General features: G+C 38.2%; 1 protein-coding gene across 4 annotated transcripts in view; it reads left to right on the plus strand.

Annotated features, from left to right (window-relative positions):
* The window catches only part of LOC128994364 (pyrimidodiazepine synthase-like), a 53,420-nt gene extending 31,121 nt beyond the window's left edge, over positions 1-22,299 (plus strand). For 2 of the 4 annotated variants that reach the window (XM_054418892.1, XM_054418893.1), the window contains 5 exons: positions 6,976-7,081; positions 14,497-14,716; positions 16,411-16,540; positions 18,953-19,077; positions 21,612-22,299. In XM_054418892.1, the coding sequence (XP_054274867.1) occupies positions 6,976-7,081; positions 14,497-14,716; positions 16,411-16,540; positions 18,953-19,077; positions 21,612-21,737 (707 nt within the window). In that variant the 3' untranslated portion in view covers positions 21,738-22,299. Of the gene's footprint in view, positions 1-1,681; positions 1,912-6,975; positions 7,082-14,496; positions 14,717-16,410; positions 16,541-18,952; positions 19,078-20,133; positions 20,271-21,611 lie in introns of those variants that run through there. The other 2 variants (XM_054418891.1, XM_054418890.1) reach the window with 2 other exon arrangements.
* Positions 22,300-22,680: the final 381 nt, after the last annotated feature.

A 22,680-nucleotide genomic window follows, 5' to 3' on the forward strand; every position in this document is an offset into this window, starting at 1 on the left:
ATCTTTTCGCTCTCTAAATATCCCCATACCTGGCCTCCATAACATAATATTGATCTTGTTGTACCAAAACGATGTTGACGTGGTGGCTCCTTGGGGTGGCTGGGTGGTTCTAGCCCATCTAGCCGCTGAAATTTTATAATTTGTAATTGTAAAATGGGGCAAACATGACTAACTTCTGCCTTATTCTATAATACAACTTAAAATCGTAATATTCCAGCTACTGTATTTCTTATTTCATCTTTTCGAACTTGGTATCGTTTGATAGATAATTAAAAGTGCTAAATAAAAGTGTTCTAGACATTTTTTAATAGAACCAGCCATTTCTGAGTAATTTAAGTTTAAAAGTTTTAAATGGGTGCCATTTTAGCGAATTTCCCATATAGGGAATAAACTATTACCGTAGTACTCATGGTAAGACCTGGACCCGGGACCGATTTTTTTCGTTTTGAGGTCCCTAGAGGCCAAAAACACCATCCGTTCAAATTCATATATATATATTTATATATATATATGTGTGTGTCCGTTAGCGCGATAACTCGAGCAAAAATGATCCGATTTTGATGAAATTTGGTACAAACGTGTAAACCTACGTTTACTCAAACGAGTTTGCGAACCAGCATGATCGGACCATGTGAACGTGGGTTTATGGGGGCTTTTATGGGGTAAAAATGGGTTTTTCCTATTTTTGACCCAAAAAGCATAAAATTTTGCAATTTCTTTCTAAACTATTTTGTAGAGCTTAAAAAAACAAATAATTTAGTATACTGAAGCGTTATAATGCGCCTAATAGTTACGGAGAAAATTCAAAAAAATTGTAAATTTAAAATTTCCATGTTATTCTTATGGAGAATAAGTAAACTGTTGTAGTTTGCTTGTTTATTAACATATTTTGCCCAAATTTGGAAAATGTTTTTATTTATTACCAACTATTAACATTTTACATAAAAAAACACTTTTACCCTCCCTGTTGCAGCAAACCTAAGTATGTTTTAAACTGATTCTTTTTATATAGGGAATAAATGTGATATTTTTAAGGAGACATTTTAGTGTAAATCCATTCAGGGAAATGGAAATTCGCTTAGTTTGCAGGTTTGCTGCGGCGGGGGTATTTAAATTTTAGGTCGAATCAAGATGAAATATTACAACACGAGTCTCTTCTACCTTAACCTACATACCAAGTTTCATAAAGATCGGTTGAAACTATTAGAAGATAAAAATGTTTATGTAAAAAATACAAAATGGCGGATATCTGGTTAACAAAGCGATTTTGGAAAAAATGTTATTCATGATTTTCTCTTTATTTTGACACAAGGAATCACTAGGTAAAATAATTATGTCCCCACCTTTTTTGAACACCCTGTATAATTTAATCTCATTAAATAAATAATACCTTACATTATATAAATAAATAAAACCCTTAACCTTTTTTCGCTAACTTTTTCACTTGCAATAAATTAATTTTTGAAATTATTCAAAACATAATTATTATAGACTCTTATAATCAGTGCTTTGAGGTGGTCGTGTATACACGTGTAATATACCTGCAGGTTTATATAGTCAATGCTATTAGCTATTTAGCTTTATTCATTGCATTGACAGTTTGCAAGTACTGCCAGAGCCTGTCTTTAGGCTGTCTTGCAAACTGGCCTAGTGGCATCTCTGGGTGCCTGCCTTCTTTCTTCGCCAATAGTGTCTCTTCTCAAACATTCTTCTCTTCCTCTTGTCATTTTATTTATTTTCATTTTGTCAAATAATAAAATCTGAAATCTGTAGATTGTTAAGTTAACTGTTAATATCTTTTGAATGTAATTATATATTTTACTTTACACTTGAAATTTCGTAATACCTTCTATTAAGTTAAGTTAGTTGTTGAACAACACATCTGTAAAATGCCAGAACATTTGACCATAGGTAAGTAGCACAAGTAGGTAATTGATACTGTTCTCGTTAACTCGATGGTTAACCCTTCCCGGACGGTCGAAATCGTTACATAGAACGGTAAAAAATTATAGGAAAAAAATTGATTTTCCTTAGCCTATTTGTGTTTTGTTATAACTTACAAGTTTACATAAAATAAACACAATAATGGAACACTTCATAGGCCTACTGTCAACATTTTTTGTTACTCGTTATTAACTAAGTTATACGGATATATCCGCTACCTGTCCGCGGATGAGTAGAAAAGCAGCAGATAAACTTATATCCGCCACCCGTCTATGACGATATGACCATCACAACATTAGGCAATAAATAAAGAACAATTGGCTATGTAAACAATAAATTGTTATGTAAAAAGACAATGTAGTGTTGAGCGAAACGTTGAGGGGAGAGCGTAGGAGAGGTGGGTGGTGCGGAGAGTGTAGGCACGGGAAAGAGGGGGGAGTGTGAGAGAGAGCGCAGCCATGGAGAGAGCAGGCAAGTGGTGCCTTGGTACCGCGAAACATCTGGGTACTGCTCAAGCACCTGCCAGTCTGTGTGAAGAGAAGGCGGATATATCTGCTTCCCCCCCGGAACATCAAAAACCATAAGCGGATTTATCCGCCACATGTTGTCCATTATCGCTGAAGACTTAGGCGGATATATCCGTCACCCGTCCGTGAAGGGTTTAAATAGGGGTTCTTAGCTGCCTAAATCGGTTAATAAACGACCACATTTTTTGCCTTTCGGCAACAGCTCAACACACACATGGCAAGGGTCAGGTACAATGGAACCCCTTTAACAATACTATCGATTAGACGTCAACCATCTATGTAGGTACCGAGAACATTTTTTTTTTTTGGGACTAAAACATCTTAGGCCTAATTATATTGGTCGTAATTATATTGATCATGGACATCACGCTAAAATTAAATTTTGTCCACTTCTTATGCTAGGCCTATATAATGTCCTAAATTAAAAAATGATTGTCATTTTCCCCGGAAAAGCACCGTTTCCCCAGAAAATTGGAAAACAACATTTTTGTGGAAATGGGTCATGAGGGTACTCAAATTAACCGGTAGAGTGAGCTGAATAAGAATACCTTATGCAAGAATTTTCAAGATCCGGATATTAACGGAGATACGGACGGAAAAGCGCCGTTTCCACCCTAAAAAAAAAAAAAAACATTTTTGCGTAAATGTGTTAATGAGGGTACCCAAATTAACCGGTACAGTGAGGTAGGTTAGGTTGGGTTAGGTTTTGTTAGCTTAGTGTGGGTTAGGTTAGGTTAGCCTATGTTATGTTATATTATATTATGTTCAGTTAGGTTGGGTTAGGTTATGTTAGGTTGGGTTGGGTTAGGCAATAACTTAAAATAGGTATTGTTAATAACCCAACTCGGGGAAGCGAGCTGGTCTAGTGGGTAGAGCACACGACTTCCCCGGTGTCTGAGGTCCCGGGTTTAAATCCTGCCAAATAGTTTTATTTTATATGTGCGTGTAGTCTTTGTTTTTGTGTCTTTTTTTTCGTATTAAACAACGACGCAGTCTATTCCCTCATCAGAGGGTCAACGACGAAGGCTAATGAATAATGAATGAATAATAACCAATGGATTTTATTAAAGTGATAATGCCGCAACCTCTAGGTCTAGTCTGAAGTAATGTGAAAAACAATTTTGGGCTCGTGCCTAGCGTCCTAGGACAAAAAAAATAAATAAAAAAATCCAACCCAACCTAACCTAATAGAACTTAATCTAACCTAACCTAATCTAACCTAGCCCAACCTAACCTACCCTAACCTATTTTTGGTCATTTTGGCGCTAACTTGATTAACCGACGCTTTTCCGGCCGTATCTCCATTAATATCAATATGATCTGAAAATCTGAAAATTCTTGCATATTTTTGTTCAGCTCACTCTACTGGTTAATTTGAGTACCCTAATCACCCATTTCAACAAAAATGTTGTTTTTCTGTTTTTCGTCTGCTCTCTGTACTCTCCAGTAATGGAAAACATCATCCCCTCAATACTTGGCCAAAAACATTGATGTAACAAGCAACAAAAACATCGGTTACCTACCATTGATGTAAAAAACATCGAACATCGATAGAAAAACATCGAACATTGATAGAAAAACATCGAACATTGATAGAAAACATCGAACATTGATGGAAAAACATTGATGTTTTGAAAACATCGACTATCGATGCTCATCCGTACTCTCGATAAAAGTCACCCTTGATAACGCCATGTAATAAAAAATCCCCTTGAATTTATTTGACCCCTAATCGCAAATCTTGTTAAGAAGTCAACCTTAATAACAAGGGTTATTTAACAATCCCATGGGGTGCAATTCGGCAGAGAACCTGTGATAACTTATATTATCGGTTTAAATAGGCCCATCAATAGCCTATATGCCTAGCAATTATAATTTGATCTGATTTAGCCTATTGCTTCTACAATTTTTTTTCCGATGCAAACATTGAAATTAGTTATTTAACTTAGGTTTTTATTGATGTTTAGTACAATATTAACACGTTCGCTGCTGAGCACTAGATGCCGGGACGGCGCCAGTTGCTGAACTAACGCTCGGCCGCTGCGTGACATTGCCACCGATACACTGAATTACAATAAAAACAACAGTAGTTATACTGGATGGCAATGTTCTGCAATACAACTGGCTTTGGATATAGTACTAAGTGATTCTGATAGATAGCAGCACTACCCAGGTTACAGTCGTTAAAGTAGTATCGCTATCTAGCAGGAAAGAGGTAAAACAAAGCCCTGTTCCAAACGACCCTGGTGGTGATTTGGAAAAACTATATTTTTTATTGTCAGAAAAGTACGTCCCCACGAGCTGCAAAGAAATATAGAACGCTTGTGACGTGCTGGCTTATCCATAGCAACGTTAAACAACAATGAACGGTGACGTTCTGGAACGTTCTTAGCTCCTGGCGCCGTGGCCCGGCTGACGTTCCGGAACGTCCGTAGCAGCGAACGTGTTAAACATTGAATTCTTTGAGTGCAGTACCTTAACCCTTCACGGACAAGTGACGGATACCTATATCCGCCTTTGGCGAAAAAGGACGGGTGGCGGATATATCCGCTTATGGTTTTTGATATTCCGGACGGGAAGCGGATATATCTGCCTTCTCTTCAGACAGACTGGCAGGTGCTTGAGCAGTAACCAGCTGTTTCTCGGTACCAAGGCACCACTTTCCTGCTCTCTTCATGACTACACTCTATCACGCACTCCCCCCTCTTTCCCAGGACATCCCTCTCCCGCGCCTCCCCCTCTCCCGCGCACCTCCCACCTATCCTACGCTCCCCCTCAAGGTTTCGTGCTCAACACTACGTTGTCTTTATTTATTGTTTACATATTGTTCTTTATTGCCTAACGTTGTCATGGTCATGGTCCCGTCCGGGAAGCGTTAAGTTAATGTTGAATTAATATGAAACTAAGTTAACTTATCGATATGATATTCAATAATATACAAAATGAAAATAGGTATATTTTATATACGTTAACAAAACGAACAATACTGTAACCAAAACATATTGATATGAATGGTTACCCGCATATAGAGTGAATAAAATAATAGTTTCTTCCATTTTTAGTCGTAGGAATTTAGAGTAGGCTAAAACCAAGGATTGAAATTTAAACAACTTGATTTAATTTATGTTTTAACTTACCGTAGCGAATTGCACTATATAGGGAAGTGGCTATTACTGTAGGTGGCACAGGCATTGTAAGATCTAGGCCCGGTACGGATTTACTTTTTCATTTTGATGTCTCCAGAGTCCATGAACAATAGGTATTAGTTCAATTCGTTCAAATTTGTCTATATAGGCTATGTACCTATACATGTTTTGGAGAGTAAGTGAATTGTTGAAGTTGGCTTCTTTATAACTTATATTTTGATCAAAAATTTAATGGCAAATCATTTTATTTTTATAGCCTTCTAAGCTATTAATATTTTACACACACTACAACCCTCCTTGTAGCAGCAAACCTAAGTAAGTTAAGTTACTCATTAAACTTAAACTGTTTTTAAAATAGATTTAAGTGAAAATCGAATCAGGCTACTGGAATTTAACTTAGTCATTTGGTATACAAAATTAGGCGGTTTTATTACATAGGTTAAGAATTTTATCCCCTCCACTTGATCATCCTGCCATTAAAAAATGTCTAGCTCAACAGCTGAGGTTTGTCAAAATGACAATCAGCTACATAGGGCCTATATACTAACAAAAAAGAAGTGGGGGAATTTCCCCCTTAAACCACCTAAATTTTGTGAGTATAAAACTTAATTTAATGCAATTATAATATCAAACCAAATTTTAAACTATATTATATTGATATTTAATCCAATAATATATCGTAAGTTCTCTGCGGAACTGTAACCATCGATCACAGCCATGACAGTCTTGTTATCGAGGCTCGCTACAGTAATTACAGGCATTTTCAAAGCTGTTGAATGCGGAAGAAACTGTACCCAGAGTCGGGCTGTGTCAGGTCAGGTAAAACCGTTCTCCTAACTTGGCTGCCGAATTTGGTAGAGACTATCCAGCACAGCAGTGACCCTGACCACTCCTCCTGGACTATTTTCATAGCATTTAGTTGTACAGTGTATTAAAATTGTGTCAGTTTTCAGTTGTAACAGTGACTATTTGTTAGATGGTAAATGTTAAATATACTTTCACAGGGGAGCGAGCTGGTGTAGTGGTTAGAGCGCGGGACTTCGGTCCATGGAGTCCCGGGTTCAAATCCCACTAAATCACCAATGGATTTTATCTAAGTGATAATGCCGCAACCCCTGGGTCTATCCTGAAGTAATGTGAAAAACGATCCCGGGCTCTTGCCTAGCGTCCTAGGACAAAAAAAAATAATCACAAATTGAGTGGTTTGGACGAGTCCGTATATATGTGGACTGTGGAGAGCAAACAGCTGTTTATATAGGACTCCAACACTCCATGCATATTTGAATCAATTTATTTTCAACGGTTCTTTCTGAGAATAGTCCTATGAAATTTGTTTAACTCTTCCCGTGTTTTTACAGGTTCGGCTGAACCGCCCTTGAGTCCAGGAAAACTTAGGCTTTATGGAATGAGGTTTTGTCCATATGATCACCGAGTGCATCTAGTACTATTGGCAAAGAACATACTGTAAGTACTGTCATCGCATGCACTTTGAATAATATTAGGTCTAATTAATAAATGTTAGCTAGGCCTACCTAAGCCTGTCAAGAGAGTGATTACATTGAAACTTACACACAGTTTTTGATACCATTTGCTTGTTTGACACCTTGATTTTTTATCTCTATCCTAAAAACAAAAACAGTTGCATTGCACCTTAAAAACAAATATTGATTTTAGAAACAAAACTCAACTGTGAACAACTTAGCTATCATACTATAATCCCCTTTGTTTAATTTAAGCAACCTTTAAAGCAAAATATTAAAATAAAACAAACTGATAACAATATCTTAATATATAAAAGAAAGTTGTGTTAGTTACAGCGTTTATAACTAGAAAACTACTGAACCAATTGGCATGAAAATTTACAGGGATATTCCTTAGGTACTAGAATAACATAATAGCCTGTTTCCGTTTCAAAAACCCTTAAGGGAAGTGTCCTACGGCCCTTTGCAGTTTACATGTTAATCTTATGGAAGAATGTTTTATTTTGTTTACCATGCCATGATTGTCATTTCTTGATTAAATTAAACTAGTGGTCGTCCTGTGGTCGAAACTCGACCAAAAATAATTGTACAGACTACTATATTTTCTCCCCACTGAGCCGTGACTTGTCCACCAAGCGTCCCACCAATGTCACGCCTCAGTGTTTTTTGTATGGTGCGAGGGGTCGGCTCAGATGGTAGCAGAGCGTGGTTTTTTGTGCTCTATCCACGAAGGGCCGTGGTTGGATTTGATTTTTGGGTGATGCTGGTCTGGCAGTCTTAGGAATTTTTTGAAGAAATGTTGTCGTGGTGGGGTAAGCACACTGTTGAAGTTTTTTATTAGGAGCTCGCCCTTGGCCGAGTCACCGGGTGGAATCTGGTTAATGACTTGCATCCTTTGGGAGCAAGAGTGTCTAAAGCATGGCCAAACCCAAAATTGAAACTGTGTGTGTGTGTGTGTTTACCTCATCACACAAATGTTAGGTGTTGTCGTTTAGTGTATGTATGTATGTGTGTATGTGGTGAGTGTAAGCCCGTGTTTTTGTTTTGGTGGCTTAGGCGGTGTGTATGGGCAGGTTCTTCTGTTTGGGACCTCATCTGACTGTAGGCATTTCAGTCCAGAGCCTTTAGTTAGTTAAGTTTGTGAATTGTTTGTTGTAAAATTTGTTTGTGTGTGTTTTGAAAGTAGGCCGACTGACTGAGAACAAAATGGGTTTGTTTGCTCCACTGCCCAATCCCATTGCTGGGGTTTTGAGCGACATTCGCCCAGTTGATGGTTTAGAGGTGGAACCTTTGTTAGAGTTTTTGGGAAAGGTGTTGCACCTGAAGGAGTTCCCAGGCATGGAGGACTCAGTAGTGTTGGAACTGCTGGTTCCACTCTGCCTGAGACCTCTTGGTGACAAATTGTTAGATTGTTTGAAACGGGGAGTAAATTTTGACAATTTTCACAGTGAAGTGCTTGAGCTCTTTGTCCCCTTCAGGGTCATGGAGAGATTGAAGGTTGAGAGAGTGTTTCGACCTCAAAAATTGGATGAAACTCTCAGTCAGTATGTGGGTGACATTCGTGGCGTGTGGCGTGTCCTACGGCTGGGTATCCCTGAAAACCAACTGGTGGACATTGTCTTGCAGGGGTTGAAGCCTGAGGAGCGGTCCAGACTGATTTTTGCTCCAAAGCCTTCTTCTTTTGCAGACCTGGATAGGTTGGTCATCCTTTCCAGTTTGCCTAAACCGCCCTGTGAGAAAGCTGTTTTGGAGAAAGTCAGCAGGAATTTGGTTTCTCTGAGTACTGCCCCTTCTGGGAGTGCTGGTTTTGGGGAGCCTCTGTCGCGGGGAATGAAGGAGCTTGCATGCATGGGAGTGAAAGCGGCGCGCTCAACTTGCCCACGACTCAACATCTTCTTAGGTAAAACGGTGCAGAAGGCCCTTGTGGATTCTGGGTCAGCCCGTTGTCTCATTTCCCTTTCCCTGTTTGAAAATCTAAAATCTTCTGGGCTAATCAAGCAAGTTGAGCGAAGTACCCACATCTGCTGGACTGCATCAAAATCCCCACTTCCTATCATCTATGAAGCCCGTTTGAAATTCAAGATTGAACATTTTTCTTGGGTTTGGAGTTTTTGGGTAGCCAAGGACCTTTGCATTCCTGTCATTTTGGGAGCGGATTTCATCAAGCATTGTGGCCTGATTTTGGATTTAGGCAGAGGCCAGTGCTTCTTTCGTTTCGCAAGACGGGTGCTCATTCCTTTCGCGGATGAAATTGTGGATGGTGCAGCTGTGGTAGAGCCTGAGACACCCAGCAAACCAAAAGTTGATCCATTAGGGCATCTGACTCCTGGTGAGGCTGAAGCTATCAGAACATTGTGTTCTCGTTTTCCTGAGGTGCTGACGCCAAAGCTTGGAGTCACAAATCTTTTGGAGTACGAAATCCGTTTGACTGACACCCGTCCTGTTCGTTCTCATCCTTACAAACTTGCTCCACCCAAGATGGATACACTCCGTGGAATCATCAATGAGCTTCTTGAAAATGGGGTAATTGAGCCTTCTCGCTCAAGTTACGCTAGTCCAGCTTTTCTAGTTCCAAAGCCAAATGGCAAGTCTCGAATGGTTCTAGATTATCGCAAGTTGAATGCTCAGATTGAAATTGACTCTGTCCCTCTCCCTGATTTGCACTCTGCGTTCGATTGGTTCGGTAAGGCCAAGTATTTTTCCATCTTTGATTTGAACCAGGCTTACCATCAGATTCCTTTGAAACCTGAATCTCGGCCTCTCACTGCTTTCTGCGTTCCGTGGAACTTGTACCAGTTCACACGTGTACCCATGGGCCTAGCTGTGGGGGCCCAGACCCTCACCAGACTTCTGGACTCCATCTTCCATGACGTCAAGTTCAAATTTGTGTTCAACTATCTTGACGATCTTTTGGTGTACAGTGAGAGCTTTGAAGACCATCTGGTTCATCTTGAGGAAGTCATGAATAGGTTGCTTAGGGCTGGCCTTACCGTAAATCCCGAGAAAGTTAGTTTTGCTCAGGCTGAGATTTCTTTCCTAGGTCATCTAGTATCATCTCGAGGTGTCTGTATCGATCCGGCTAGAACCCAGGCTATCAGGGATTTTCCTCCTCCCAGAGATGTCAAAGGCATTGCCCGTTTCATCGGCATGGTGGGTTTCTACCGGCGCTTCATCCCCAATGTGGCTGAGTTGGCGGCTCCTCTCAATGAGATTCGGAAGAAGGGCGCCAAGTTTGTTTGGGGTGAAGCACAACAGATGTCTTTTGATCTTCTGAAAGAAGCTATCATGCAACCTCCAGTTTTGGCGATGCCAGATTTCAGTCAAAAGTTTGTTTTGCAAACCGATGCTTCCTCCGTCGCCATTGCGGCTGTGTTGTCTCAAGAGGTAGATGGTGTTAGGCAGCCAATTGCGTATGCCTCACGCACTTTGAACCCATGCGAAAAGAAAAGCTCTTCTGTGTATGAGTTAGAGTGTTTGGCTGTCGTGTTTGGAGTGAATAAGTTCAGACGTTTTTTGGAACACAAAGAGTTTTTGCTGGAAACCGACAACCAAGCACTCTCGTGGCTCCTTGCACATCCTCGCCAGCTTGGGAAAATTGGTCGTTGGGTGGTCCAATTATCTTCCCTCAAATTCCAAGTGCAACATGTTCGAGGCACGCAGAATGTGATTGCTGACACTTTATCAAGGATGTATCACTCACCTGACGACCAACCTTCTGATCAGGAGGAGCACACTGGGTGTGCCGTGCTCCTGGAGTTTCCCCTTGCCTTTTCTGAGTTCATCCCACATCAGTTAAAAGATCCCGAGCTGGCTAAGATCATTGGTGAGCTTCAAAATGGGGGAGCCCACCCCCCATATTTTCTGTCCCAGGGTGCTCTTTGTTGTCGAGACCGACAGCGAGGTAAACCCAAGGTTGTGCTGCCTAGTCTTCTTGTACCCATGGTCTTTGCGTACTTTCACTCTTCCCCTGTGGGTGGGCACTTAGGGATTCACAAGACCATTGCGAAGGTTAGGGACATGTTCATCTGGAAGGGTATGGACAGGGACATTGCGGCACGAGTGCGTTCTTGTCAAACATGCTCGCTAAGCAAGCCTGCTCAGAATACCAAGTATGGGTTGTTGTCATCTGAGGTGGCGGAGAGACCTTTGGAGAAGGTTTTCATAGACTATGTAGGGCCACTCCCACGTAGCAAGTCAGGAAACAAATTCTTGCTTGTTTGTGTGGATGCCTTCTCCAAGTTTTGTTGGCTTTTTCCTTTGAGGAACGCCACTGCACAGCTCACCGTGCAGGCACTTCGTACCCATTTGTTCCAACACTTTGGAATACCCGCCACCATTGTTTCCGACAACGGAACTCAGTTCGTGTCTCACCTTTTCAAAAGAATGTGCTTTGGGCACGGTATCCGCCATGTGACCACTTCTCCTTACTATCCACAGCCTTCCCATGCTGAGAGGTTCAACAGAAATCTTCGATCCGCTCTCATAGCTTTTCATGCTGACAAGCAGACCACCTGGGATCAGGAACTTCCTTGGATTCAATTTGCTTTCAATACTGCACACCATGAGAGTCACAAGGCGGTCCCTTTCGAGCTGTTGTTGGGCTATCCACCCAATAATCCTTTGGCAAATGTGTGGAAAATTGGCGACCTTCTGCCACCCCCTGGTGCTGCCAATGTCAAGGCAACTTGGCAGGCGGCTAGGAGGAACTTGATCCGAGCTAGGGAATTGGTACGGAGGAAGCACAATCGAGGTCGGTTGGACAATCCTTTCCAGGTGGGGGATTTGGTTTTCTGCAAGGCTCATCCGGTCAGTTCGGCCGTGGACAAGAGAGCCGCAAAGTTGTCTCATCGGTGGTCAGGTCCCCACCGAATCTTGAAGTTCTTGACTCCTGTCTCCGTGCGGCTGGGAAATCCGCAGACTGGAGAAGTTTTCCGGAGGGCTCACATTTCTCATCTGAAGCCTTTCCGGGGAACAATTCCGTAGGTCATCTTTCTTTACTCTTGTGTCTGAGTGGGAAGTGCACTGGGCCAGAGAGCTTGATCACCTCTTCTGTCCCTTGTGCGCTGCTGAAGATTTTTCCCTAGTAAATTTTCCAGCACTGGCCAGTGCAAACCCTGGGGGTGAGTAGTCCCTCCAGTTGAAAGTTTTTGGCGTTCCCCACTTCAGACACTTGAGTTGATCTGTGGTGTTGAGATCTTCTGGAATTGGGAGAGGTTGTTTTCTTTTTTTTTGGAGAGGAAGTCCTCCTTTGGGGGGGGAGGTTGAGCCGTGACTTGTCCACCAAGCGTCCCACCAATGTCACGCCTCAGTGTTTTTTGTATGGTGCGAGGGGTCGGCTCACCACACTGTAAATGAAAACATGTGATTGGGATTTCCTCCAATTGTTTTGATTTTCTGTTTACATTTTGTTGTTATTTCGTCACCATCATGGCAACCCAGTTGGTCCATGTTAATTTTTTGAAGTTTTCAAATTCGTTTTTTGTGCTTATTTTTTAGCCTATTTTAATTTATAAAGGAATTCTGCACATCTACAGGCAAATATCTTTCTAACAGTATGCGTAGATTTTCCCTGCGATGCACACGAGCTGAGAAAAAAGGTTTTAAAGAAACATGCTTGCCTATTAATATATAGATTAAGGAAACAGCTGTTGTAATGATAACCTAATTTTTAAAAACAAATCTATGCATAACAAATGAGAGCTATCAAATAGGTTTCTATTCCATTTGTTTTTTACAAATATTTGTTGTCAAATGTAACCGAAGGCAAGTGAGCGCAGCGAACGAGCTCCAACCTAAAGGTGAGTGAGCGTAGGGAACGAACTTCAACCAGGACGTGATTGAGCCATGCGAACGAGCTCATCTTGAAAATGAACGAGCATTTGACATAAAACCACATTAGGACAGGACGACGTCTGTCGGGCCAGCTAGTAATAATATATAATAACATTAACCATTGTTATAAACAAATTAGGCAGGCAAGATGAATATGAAAGTTAGACATTACAACATATTCCCAACTTGCATATTCCTTGCCCCTTGTTACATTTCATGAGCTTGTCTTTATTGAGAGCCTTAGTCAGAGAATCAGCCACCATACTAGTTGTGGGTGTGTTAACAAACTTAACTTTCTTCATTTAAACTTTTTTACGTATAAAATGATGACGAACATCAATGTGTTTTGTTCTTGACTGATAAGCACTCTTCATAGCTGCTGAGGTTCTTTGCTGCTTGATTGTCCCCATATATTGTGATAGAATTCGATAATGAGATTATTTCATTAGACAATCCCTTATTCTTAAGCCATAGCTTCTTGAGTGGCTGCTGACCATGTACTCAGCCTCAGTTGTTGACAAAGCTATTGTAGGCTGCCTTATTGTACACTAGGCAATAGCACCTTTACATTTAACAAAAACATAGAAACATAGTTGATCTTCTATCGTCAGAGTCACTAGCCCAGTCCTAATCACTATAACCAATTATATCTTAATTTTTGTTGCCATCAAACGTTATACCTTTGTACAACGTTCCTTTCAAGTATCAAAGAATTCTTTTTATTGCTTCCCAGTGAGGCACTAGGATTCTTGTTGAACCTACTCACACAGCTGACGGCATATGAAAGATCTGGTTGTGAAACTTGAGCAGCAAATAATAAACTTCCAACTGCTTCTTGATAGGGTACATTCCTTATTTTTTCCGCTTCTTCCACCCTTTTGGGTGATTGCTCTTTAGAAAGTCTTTCTCCAACATTTATTGGAATAGAAACAGGGTTGCATTGATTTAATCGTTTCAGTACACTTTCAAGATAGGCTCATTGATTGATGAACATCTTGTTTTTCCTATCCAGGGTTATTCTAAATCCCAGAATAAACTTTGCTGTCCCCATATCTTTTATTTTGAATTCTTTCATTAGTCGTGACTTAAGGATTTTCTTTGAGATGTTTATCATTGTGAAAAATTAGCAAATAGTCCACCCAGGCTGCTACGATTAACATCCTCCCATTTTTAACCATATGGTAAACGCAGGAATCAAAGTTTGCTGAGCCCCTCCATAGTTTATGGTAAAGAAATGTTAGATATTTTGTTCATTTCTCAATTATTTTTGGCTTGATTTGATGTTTTACCGTTTAAAAACAACTATTACTGTGCTGATCATCTCCCAACATTGCCGCTAAAGAAATTTTAATCTTTTGTTCTAAAAAAAAGTTTACTTAATCTTCCCTTAGTTAAAAGGTATATACAAATCTTATTTTAATTACTCGATAAACCTCTCAATGGTTTGAGTAAAAGCCTTATACTTTTTCTAAATATTGTCATTTGGATTGTTTGCCTACTTGGGAGGATAACTTAGAGTTATCATTGTGTGTTATGATTGGTACCTGATATAATCATCTTTTCCAGACATGATGTTGTGTGGATCAATTTAAAGAACAAGCCGGAATGGTACGTGAAAAAAATCCCAACAGCTAAAGTACCTGCGTTGGCCATCGGAGAGAAATGTCTGTGGGAGAGTCTGATCATCGCTGACTATCTAGACGAACAATACACGGAGAGACCTCTGCATAGCAGCAACACACTTCAGAAAGCCAAGGATAGAATTCTGATTGAGTCTTTTGGACCGGTAAATCTTACCATTCATAACCTACAAGACAATACACTGTATTTATGTTTATGTGTTAAACATTTTATGTAGTTGGTCTTTTATAGCTGGGTTGTTGAGTGAATGGTCGCCTGGTAATCAACAGGTCGCCAATTTGATCCTGTGAAAACTTAGTAGCCTTTAACACGTTCCCTACCGACCGTCACACTCCTCTGTAACTGAGGGATGAGTATAGTTGGTAGCTAATGTGTTAATGGTTCAAAACTAGACCAGCTGTCCTTGATAATTGGGCTTTTAGAAATCATCCTGATTAAAAACCAGCTGATCTTAGTTAGTAACAAAGCTTCAAAAGGCATTTCACCAAGGCCACACTAAAAAACAGGCCGTAATGCTCGTCAAGCATGACGTCACGATAGAAGACGGCAATGTCGTAATGTTTACCGTTTGTGATCTGCTGCTTGTTTTAATCATTCCTTGGGAAATAAATACCTACGTCATTGCCGTCTTCTATCGTGACGTCATGCTTTACGAGCATTACGGCCTGTTTTTTTTAAATTTGGCCTTGCATTTCACTTTATTTTACAATCTACACTTATCTTTAATTCATATTTGGGTTAAAATCTATGCACCTAGGTGGTGTCCCATGTCTATTGGTAATATAATAATACTAATACACCTGTTGCTCGAATTTGAGCAATTGCAAAGTATTACAGGCGTTATTTCAAAACGAACAAAAGTCATAATTTCCTATCACTTAAAAGAGTCGACTAAAAGATAATGTCATCAATCACTCCACTCCAGTTATCAAAACTGAAAACAAACTCACTCTGAAAACAAACACTCTTGTGTTTATCATGTGTTTACTATGAACAGATGTAATTAATACAAACTATTCTTCCCTTTGAGTAAACAAAATCCTTTCTTCATAAAAAATACATTGTGATTTTGATGGCCTGTGGGGCAAAGCCCGAGGAATTTTATTACAGGAATTGGTGAAAGGGGGCGTCTATACAAAAAATACTTAATTTTGACACATCGTTTGTAAAAATCCATCCATTATTAACAGAGGAGTAGTTTTTTATAGAAATCACCTTCACGTTTATAAGGATTATAGCTGGTCCATTTCTAGCCCAAACCAAAAAGGGCCTTACCAAATCAGAGGTTACAACATTGTGTTGGTAGCCTGATGGTTAGCGTCACAGACTTCAGTGCGGGGGGAGGGATGGTTTGGGTTTGGTTCCCAGGAAATCCATAAAACTTAAAGGGGATTGGACCACTTTCCCTTGAAAGTGTTTGAAATTTACTTAATTGGAAAATGCCGTACCGGTGTAGACACAAGAAAAAAAAAAGATAAAAGAGTAAATATTTTAAAAAAACCACACATGTGATGTGAAAAATATCAATCACCGTTGTTCTATCTACACACGACCACAACCCCTCAATAGGGGTACTCAAGCTAGTGTTAGACCCGACACATTGTGAACTTTGGTTTTAATAATCAGGGATAAGAAATATCCAGAATAATCATTTGAACAACATTAACACACTGCCATCAAAAGTAAAACTCAAAAATCGTTCAATAAATACAAACTTTTAGGAAAAAGAGTTTTATTCAAATGTATATGATATGCAAGGTCGTAATAATGTATGCCTTATTTTATTTGTGTTTGTTAGATTCATGATTTAGATGTCAAGTTTTATGTTATGTTATACAGATATCGGGGGCATTCTACAAATTTATCATGACAAAGCCAACTCCAACCACTGAAGAGTTTGAGGTTGTTGTTCGTGAAGTAAAAGTATTTGATCTGGAGCTGGCTAACCGGGGGACACCTTTCTTTGGAGGTACTGTTTTATTTTTCATAAAATTAAACATGGCAATACCTGTATCACAATTAAATTTTAAACCGTTATAAAGAAAGCTGTTCAGTGTTCAGCGTCACTGGAGTTTTTAAAGCAAATTCTTGAAAAAATTATACTCCACGCGGTGAAGCCCTAAAGGAAATTACCTTTTTCGTCATACAGTAGACTCCCTCTAGTTCGGCCACCTCGGGACCGGACCACTGGCCGAACTACAAAACGTCCGGACTAACCGGTTGTAGTGCATTTTACATAATCAAAATACAAATAATAGTATTGCGCAATCAAGATATGTTAAGTCAATAACCTTGGTACAGTAATAAAAACTGTAACGTTAAAATCACGCTTACTCAAGCAAAACAAAAACTACACAACACTGAACGTACAGCAATAAATCACGTAAAGAACAGAAAAATTGAAAGTCTAGTACTGCAAGCTACTGCTACCGTAGTCAGCATAGGCTACTACTACATGTTGTTTCAGAACATAAGAAAGTCGATGAAAACATTAGACAACTAGTCTTAAAGATAATAACGACAGTCGTCAAATGAGATAAAGATAACAATAGATGACGTAAAACACTGCTTATTCTTTCTTCTTTGTTCTTCTATTCTTTCTTTGGTTTCTCTTCATCCACACATTCAACAAGTTGCCATGGTTACTAATCACCCAATCTTAAACTGTTTTGTGAGATAGCAAACAAGTGCACAGCAGACATCAGTTGTGTAAAGAACAGATGATTGTCAGTGCAAGCGGATAGCTTGACCTTTTGAAGCTAACGATGGCTATTTCTTTGTTTTGCTTTAATTTATTTTTGTCAAATAAACTGTGGTGTTTCAAAAATAATAATGGGGGAACCTACCGCATAAAAAAATGGTCCGAAATATTTAGTTATACACTGCATTTCAACTTATTAGACCGAAGAAAAACTATTTATAAAATGTTCTCGGTATTTTTGAGGTTATGTAACATAGTTTTAGTTTTACATAGGTAATATGCAACAATTCACCCATAGAAGCACCCGTCAACTAAACTGACATGAATTGTTTACTTCTATGGCCGGAAACTAAAAATTCAAGTTAAATCCTGTCGAAGGCAATTCACCCGTGACGATGTGACTTGTCCCCCTGAGACCAGGCCGGACCATCCGGCGGCCGATCCAACCGAAGCCGAACTAGAGGGAGTCTACTGTACTGAAGCAAAAACAGATATGTTCATTATATGCATTACGGGTATAAAGTAGCTCTTTTTCTCGCTAAGGGGTAAAAATCTCTTTTACTCCATAGGGAGTAAGAATCTGATGGAAACTATGAAGTCAGTGGTATAATTCACTTCAATTGTAAATCACCATTGCATCGAAAGTATCGATTGTTTTCACTTGATTGTAGTTCATTGTTCCCTTGTTCTCAACTAGATTTAAATTTGTTTACGTTAAATCTAAGAAGATGGAATACACGGGAAGATAGTTTATAGCACTGAAAGCCCAAGAAATTTGAGTTAACTATTGATGTATCAATAGTTAAAAATAGATATCTATCGATAGACACGCCTAATCGTAATAGACAAAATTGTTTATTACCTTACCGAACAACTGATTGTTGTTCACAATTGTAAAATTAAGAACAAGACGGAAGCCATTTTGGAGCTTTCCATGAAAAGTATTTTTTTTTTTAAATAACTTCTTGATCAGCGTTGTACATGTTATTAAATTTACGGAAAGTAAATCAAAGAAACGTCTTATAACACTTAAATAAAACATAAATTTACGCTTATACTGTTACTCACAAGACGGTAAATATACAAAAAATATGGTAAGTGGTGATCGACTTTGATTGGACACTCCAATCATCATCAGACCCAATAGGCGAATGACAAGAATCTTGAATGGGGTCCCTACTAGGGTATAAGTAGGACTTATGGTCAAAAAACACTTTTTACCTTCCCCGTAGCAGCAAACCTAAGCACTCGTTAAATCTAATGTTATTTAAATAGGGAATAAATATGTCTTATTTATGGAAATATTTTAGTAAAAATGTAATCAGACAAGTTGAAATTCGCTTACTCTGCAGGTTTGCTGTGGCGGGGGTATTTGTATTTAGTACATAGAAGAAGATAATGGCAATATTACCGTATGGTAAGCAATATTTTTCTTACAAGAAATTTAAAACCTTTTCACAATCCAGCTAATGATTGGCAAGTTACAGTGTCCATTACAATCTAGTGGCATTTGGTATGCTGTAAAACAAGTTCTGTAATGCTTTATGCAAGAACAAGACTAGCATATCAGGAAACATTTCAAGATTTAAAGTCAAATGTCCACTGAATCATATCTGATCTAATATTATAAAATCTTTTTAAGTTGTAAGTTTAACTGACATTTGCAACATTTCAATACAGGTTCTCAGCCAGGAATGGTGGACTACATGATCTGGCCGTGGTTTGAGCGATTTGGAGCAGCGAAAATTGTATTCGGCGAACAATTTGATATGACTTCAAAATACCAAGCTGAAATTCCTCACATTGTAAGTTGAAGAAACAATTTTATTCAGTAGAACTTTACTGAAATAAAAAAAAAGTAGTATAGTATAAATAAACATTTAAGAAACTTGCGGTAACGAAGAATAAATTTAAATAACATGATCATCGTCATTGTCAATAAATAAAAATAGCCTAAGACATTTATTTGTACTTCATGTTGTTAGCCTCCGGATCACTGGTAATAATAAATAATAGTTTAAATACCTTATACTGTCAAGTGATTGGGGAGCGAGCTGGCGTAGTGGTTAGAGCGCGGGACTTCAGTCCCTGAGGTCCCGGGTTCGATCCCCGCCAAGTCACCAATGGATTTTATCTAAGTGATAATGCCGCAACCCCTAGGTCTAGCCTGAAGTAATGTGAAAAACAATCCCAGGCTCGTGCCTAGCGTCCTTAGGACAAAAAAAAAAAAAAAAAAAAAAAAAACTGTCAAGTGATCCTTTGTAGTCCAAATTCGGACGACAAAGGATGATTTACATAGATAAATTTACAACATTAAATTGGCCTATACACTGTTGAAAAATCATGATTTTTTTTATTTAAAAGCTAAAATTAGGCTAAGCTTGATGACTTAATTTCAAAATTTTAAAAATTATCCAATGTATTTAAGGAATTATATCCATTATGTAAGGAATTATAAAGGATTCAATTCTAATTATACTTTTTGCCTACTGAGAATTTTTTGTACGTCTGACATCAGTATCTTTTTTTTATGTTGATGTTTCCATATTCATCCCCAAATCCTTTTAAATACATCTTTCTGCAACTTAACCCTGACTTCATGAAAAACATACCACCATGCTAAGTTTGAGTTAGTATGGTTCTAATTCCACATTTTAGTTCCTGGGCAATATGTCACATAAAAATGTACACTTTTATGTCATATAAAGGTGTGCAGAGTTTATTTTTCCTGGTGTAACCCATTTAAAGGTTAAGAGGGTGTATCCATACTTTTTGTCTAACCCTGTATAAAATAACATTTAAATGTTAATTTATACATTATGAATTCTCCCTCTGAATGCTATTTACTGTACTGTTATCAGGTTCCTTGGGTTGACAAAATGCTTAAGGATCAAGTTGTACAGAAACATTTATTGGATTTTTCAAAACATTCAATGTTTATCAAGAGCTTTGTTTCTGGGGAGCCTGATTATACCATCCCAACTTAGGAAAGAATAATGTAAGATATCTCATTTCATTACCAAACATTTTCATTGTGTTTAAATTTGTGTTTTATGTAACTTTGATTAAACCCTAAATATTCACACTGCAATAATAATCTATTTACCAATCTTATGCTTATTTGAAAACAAAAGTATTTACTCAAAATAAGTCCTATCTGCATACTTCTATCTTACGTTTTACTGCATATTTAATACATTTTTCCGAATACTCTTGAGTCTAGTTAATACAAACTTATTGAAAGGTAATTTAAATATTGCGATAATCAGGGGTGTTTGGGGGGAGGAAGACCACTAGGGGTGTGCGATGCAGCAATTTTTTTTCGATTCAATGCAGCAATTCTTCAAAGAACTTCAATTCGAATCAATGCGATTCGGTGCAGTGTGCCATGACTTTCTTTCAATATTATTTACAGCGTGCGTTTCTGTAACGGATCATTTACCTTGAAATATACTAAATAAAATGTTTTATGAACAAGAGGATAGTTGCTGACCTAACCTCCTGCTGATGGACAAAGCTAATTTTATTTTTAGCCTAAGAAAATTCAGACTTCACTAACAATTAGAATAAACATATACCAAAGCAATTTTTATTATTATTGACCTGTATTAAATGTTCAAAATGTTCATTTAAATTCCAGATGCTATCTAGTTTTACTCTGACGTAACCTTAAGATTTGCAGATTTTTTAAAGTTAACTCTTTTAAGAGTGCTAGTCATAGTCTATCGGAACATGTTGTTTTAAAACAGAGGCATGTGGGTGATAATAACCTACTAGTTTTAAACAAATCAAATTGAAACCAATAAAACATTAGATGACAGTTAGGACTAGATAAAAATAAAAACCTGTTTTTGGGCTGGGGGGACTCAAATGTACAAGATCCTCAAAATTCAAGCATAATTTAAATAGGTGACAGCACTGAATTTACTATATAATGTTTACCTATTGGTAATGTTGGGAAAATTTATTTCTATCATTACATACATACATATCCTCTCCCGTTCCGGTTATTTCTTGAGTCTGGGTGATGACTAGGCCTCTCCATCTTCTTCTGTCCCTCCACAAAATTCCTCTTCCTCCACATACTCCATGATTTCCATAATTATGTGAATGAATTAGAGAACTTGAGTCAAACACACAAACCATGTGTTTGGTCAATACGCTGGTCTCTTGATATGCATTGGCTATCTACTTTTGGAGTTTCACTTAAACTAAACAAGCATTTAAATAAATTCTAAAAATAGTCTAAATTTCAGCTTCCAAGTGATCTATTTAAAAATATTTAAAAACTCTCTTCTTTTTATACTAGGTTTAAAAGTCCGATGTTTACTTTTTTTAGGTCTCTTGGATGAATTCTATGAAGGAAGACAGAGCTGTAAAAGAATACGCTTTATCACCAGAAACACATGCAAGATACATGAAGGGTTATATGGCTGGAAATAGTGACTACAACATGGAGATTTAAACACTTAAGGTTCTCTAGCATTTCTGATTTGATCATGACAAATGCGACAGACAGTATTAACAGGTTATGGGGGTTTTTTGTCCACAAGAAGTGATCGCATAGTCCATTTTCATTTATGTTCGGATAAAGATTTAAGTTTTTGCAGTAGTTTTCAATTGTGCCAAGAGATCATTGGTAATTTTGAATTCTATTCATAAAGTGCCACATGAATAGAAAGATAGTTGCAGCCAAGTTTCAACTGAAAGATCATCCAACCAAGCTGCTAAAAATATTCAAATAGAACTATGAGTAAACACTAAATACTCAAACCAAAGAAAAACTCAAACTGTTGAAACTCCAGGAATATACTTTGATTTATTGGTTTTGTATATAAGGATATTCAAAAATTAAAAACAATTTTTGTTGAACTAATTTTAGGGCAAGTGCACCAGTGAATGACCATTTTGTATGGACCTCAAAATAAACTTTTTGTTTTGCTTAGTCGTAAAAGTAACATTGGAGCCTTATTGGGTCCACCCAGTTACCAGTTCAAGGAAAGTGTCAATCATCCTTTGTAAAATAATAGCTATTTACCTTACAAGTGTAGTAAGAGCGTTTTTACATCACGCAGGTGAAGGTTGCGGAAGCGAGTTGCATAATTTACCTAAGTGATGTAAACACGCTCTTGCGTAACGTGTAACGTACAAGATTTTACCTGACCCGACAATATACAGGAGGTTACGAACAATATTAATCATTATCCATTTCACTCATCTTCTAACAGTAACGTTAATTTACAAACAAAAGCTAGGTTAGGAAAATTTTTCAAAACATAACAATAAAATTCAAGAGCACAGCTGATTTCTAGCGTTGAACGTCGTTGGCTCCATAGAGGTATATTTTTTAAGTTTTTTTTTTTTTTTTTTTTTTTTTTGTTGTGGAAGTTGTATACATCCCGCTTGGG

The sequence above is a fragment of the Macrosteles quadrilineatus genome, unplaced genomic scaffold (genome assembly GCF_028750875.1).
Source record: "Macrosteles quadrilineatus isolate MER2022 unplaced genomic scaffold, UCM_ALF_1.0 Scaffold_5__1_contigs__length_97177068, whole genome shotgun sequence".
NCBI lineage: Eukaryota > Metazoa > Arthropoda > Insecta > Hemiptera > Cicadellidae > Macrosteles > Macrosteles quadrilineatus.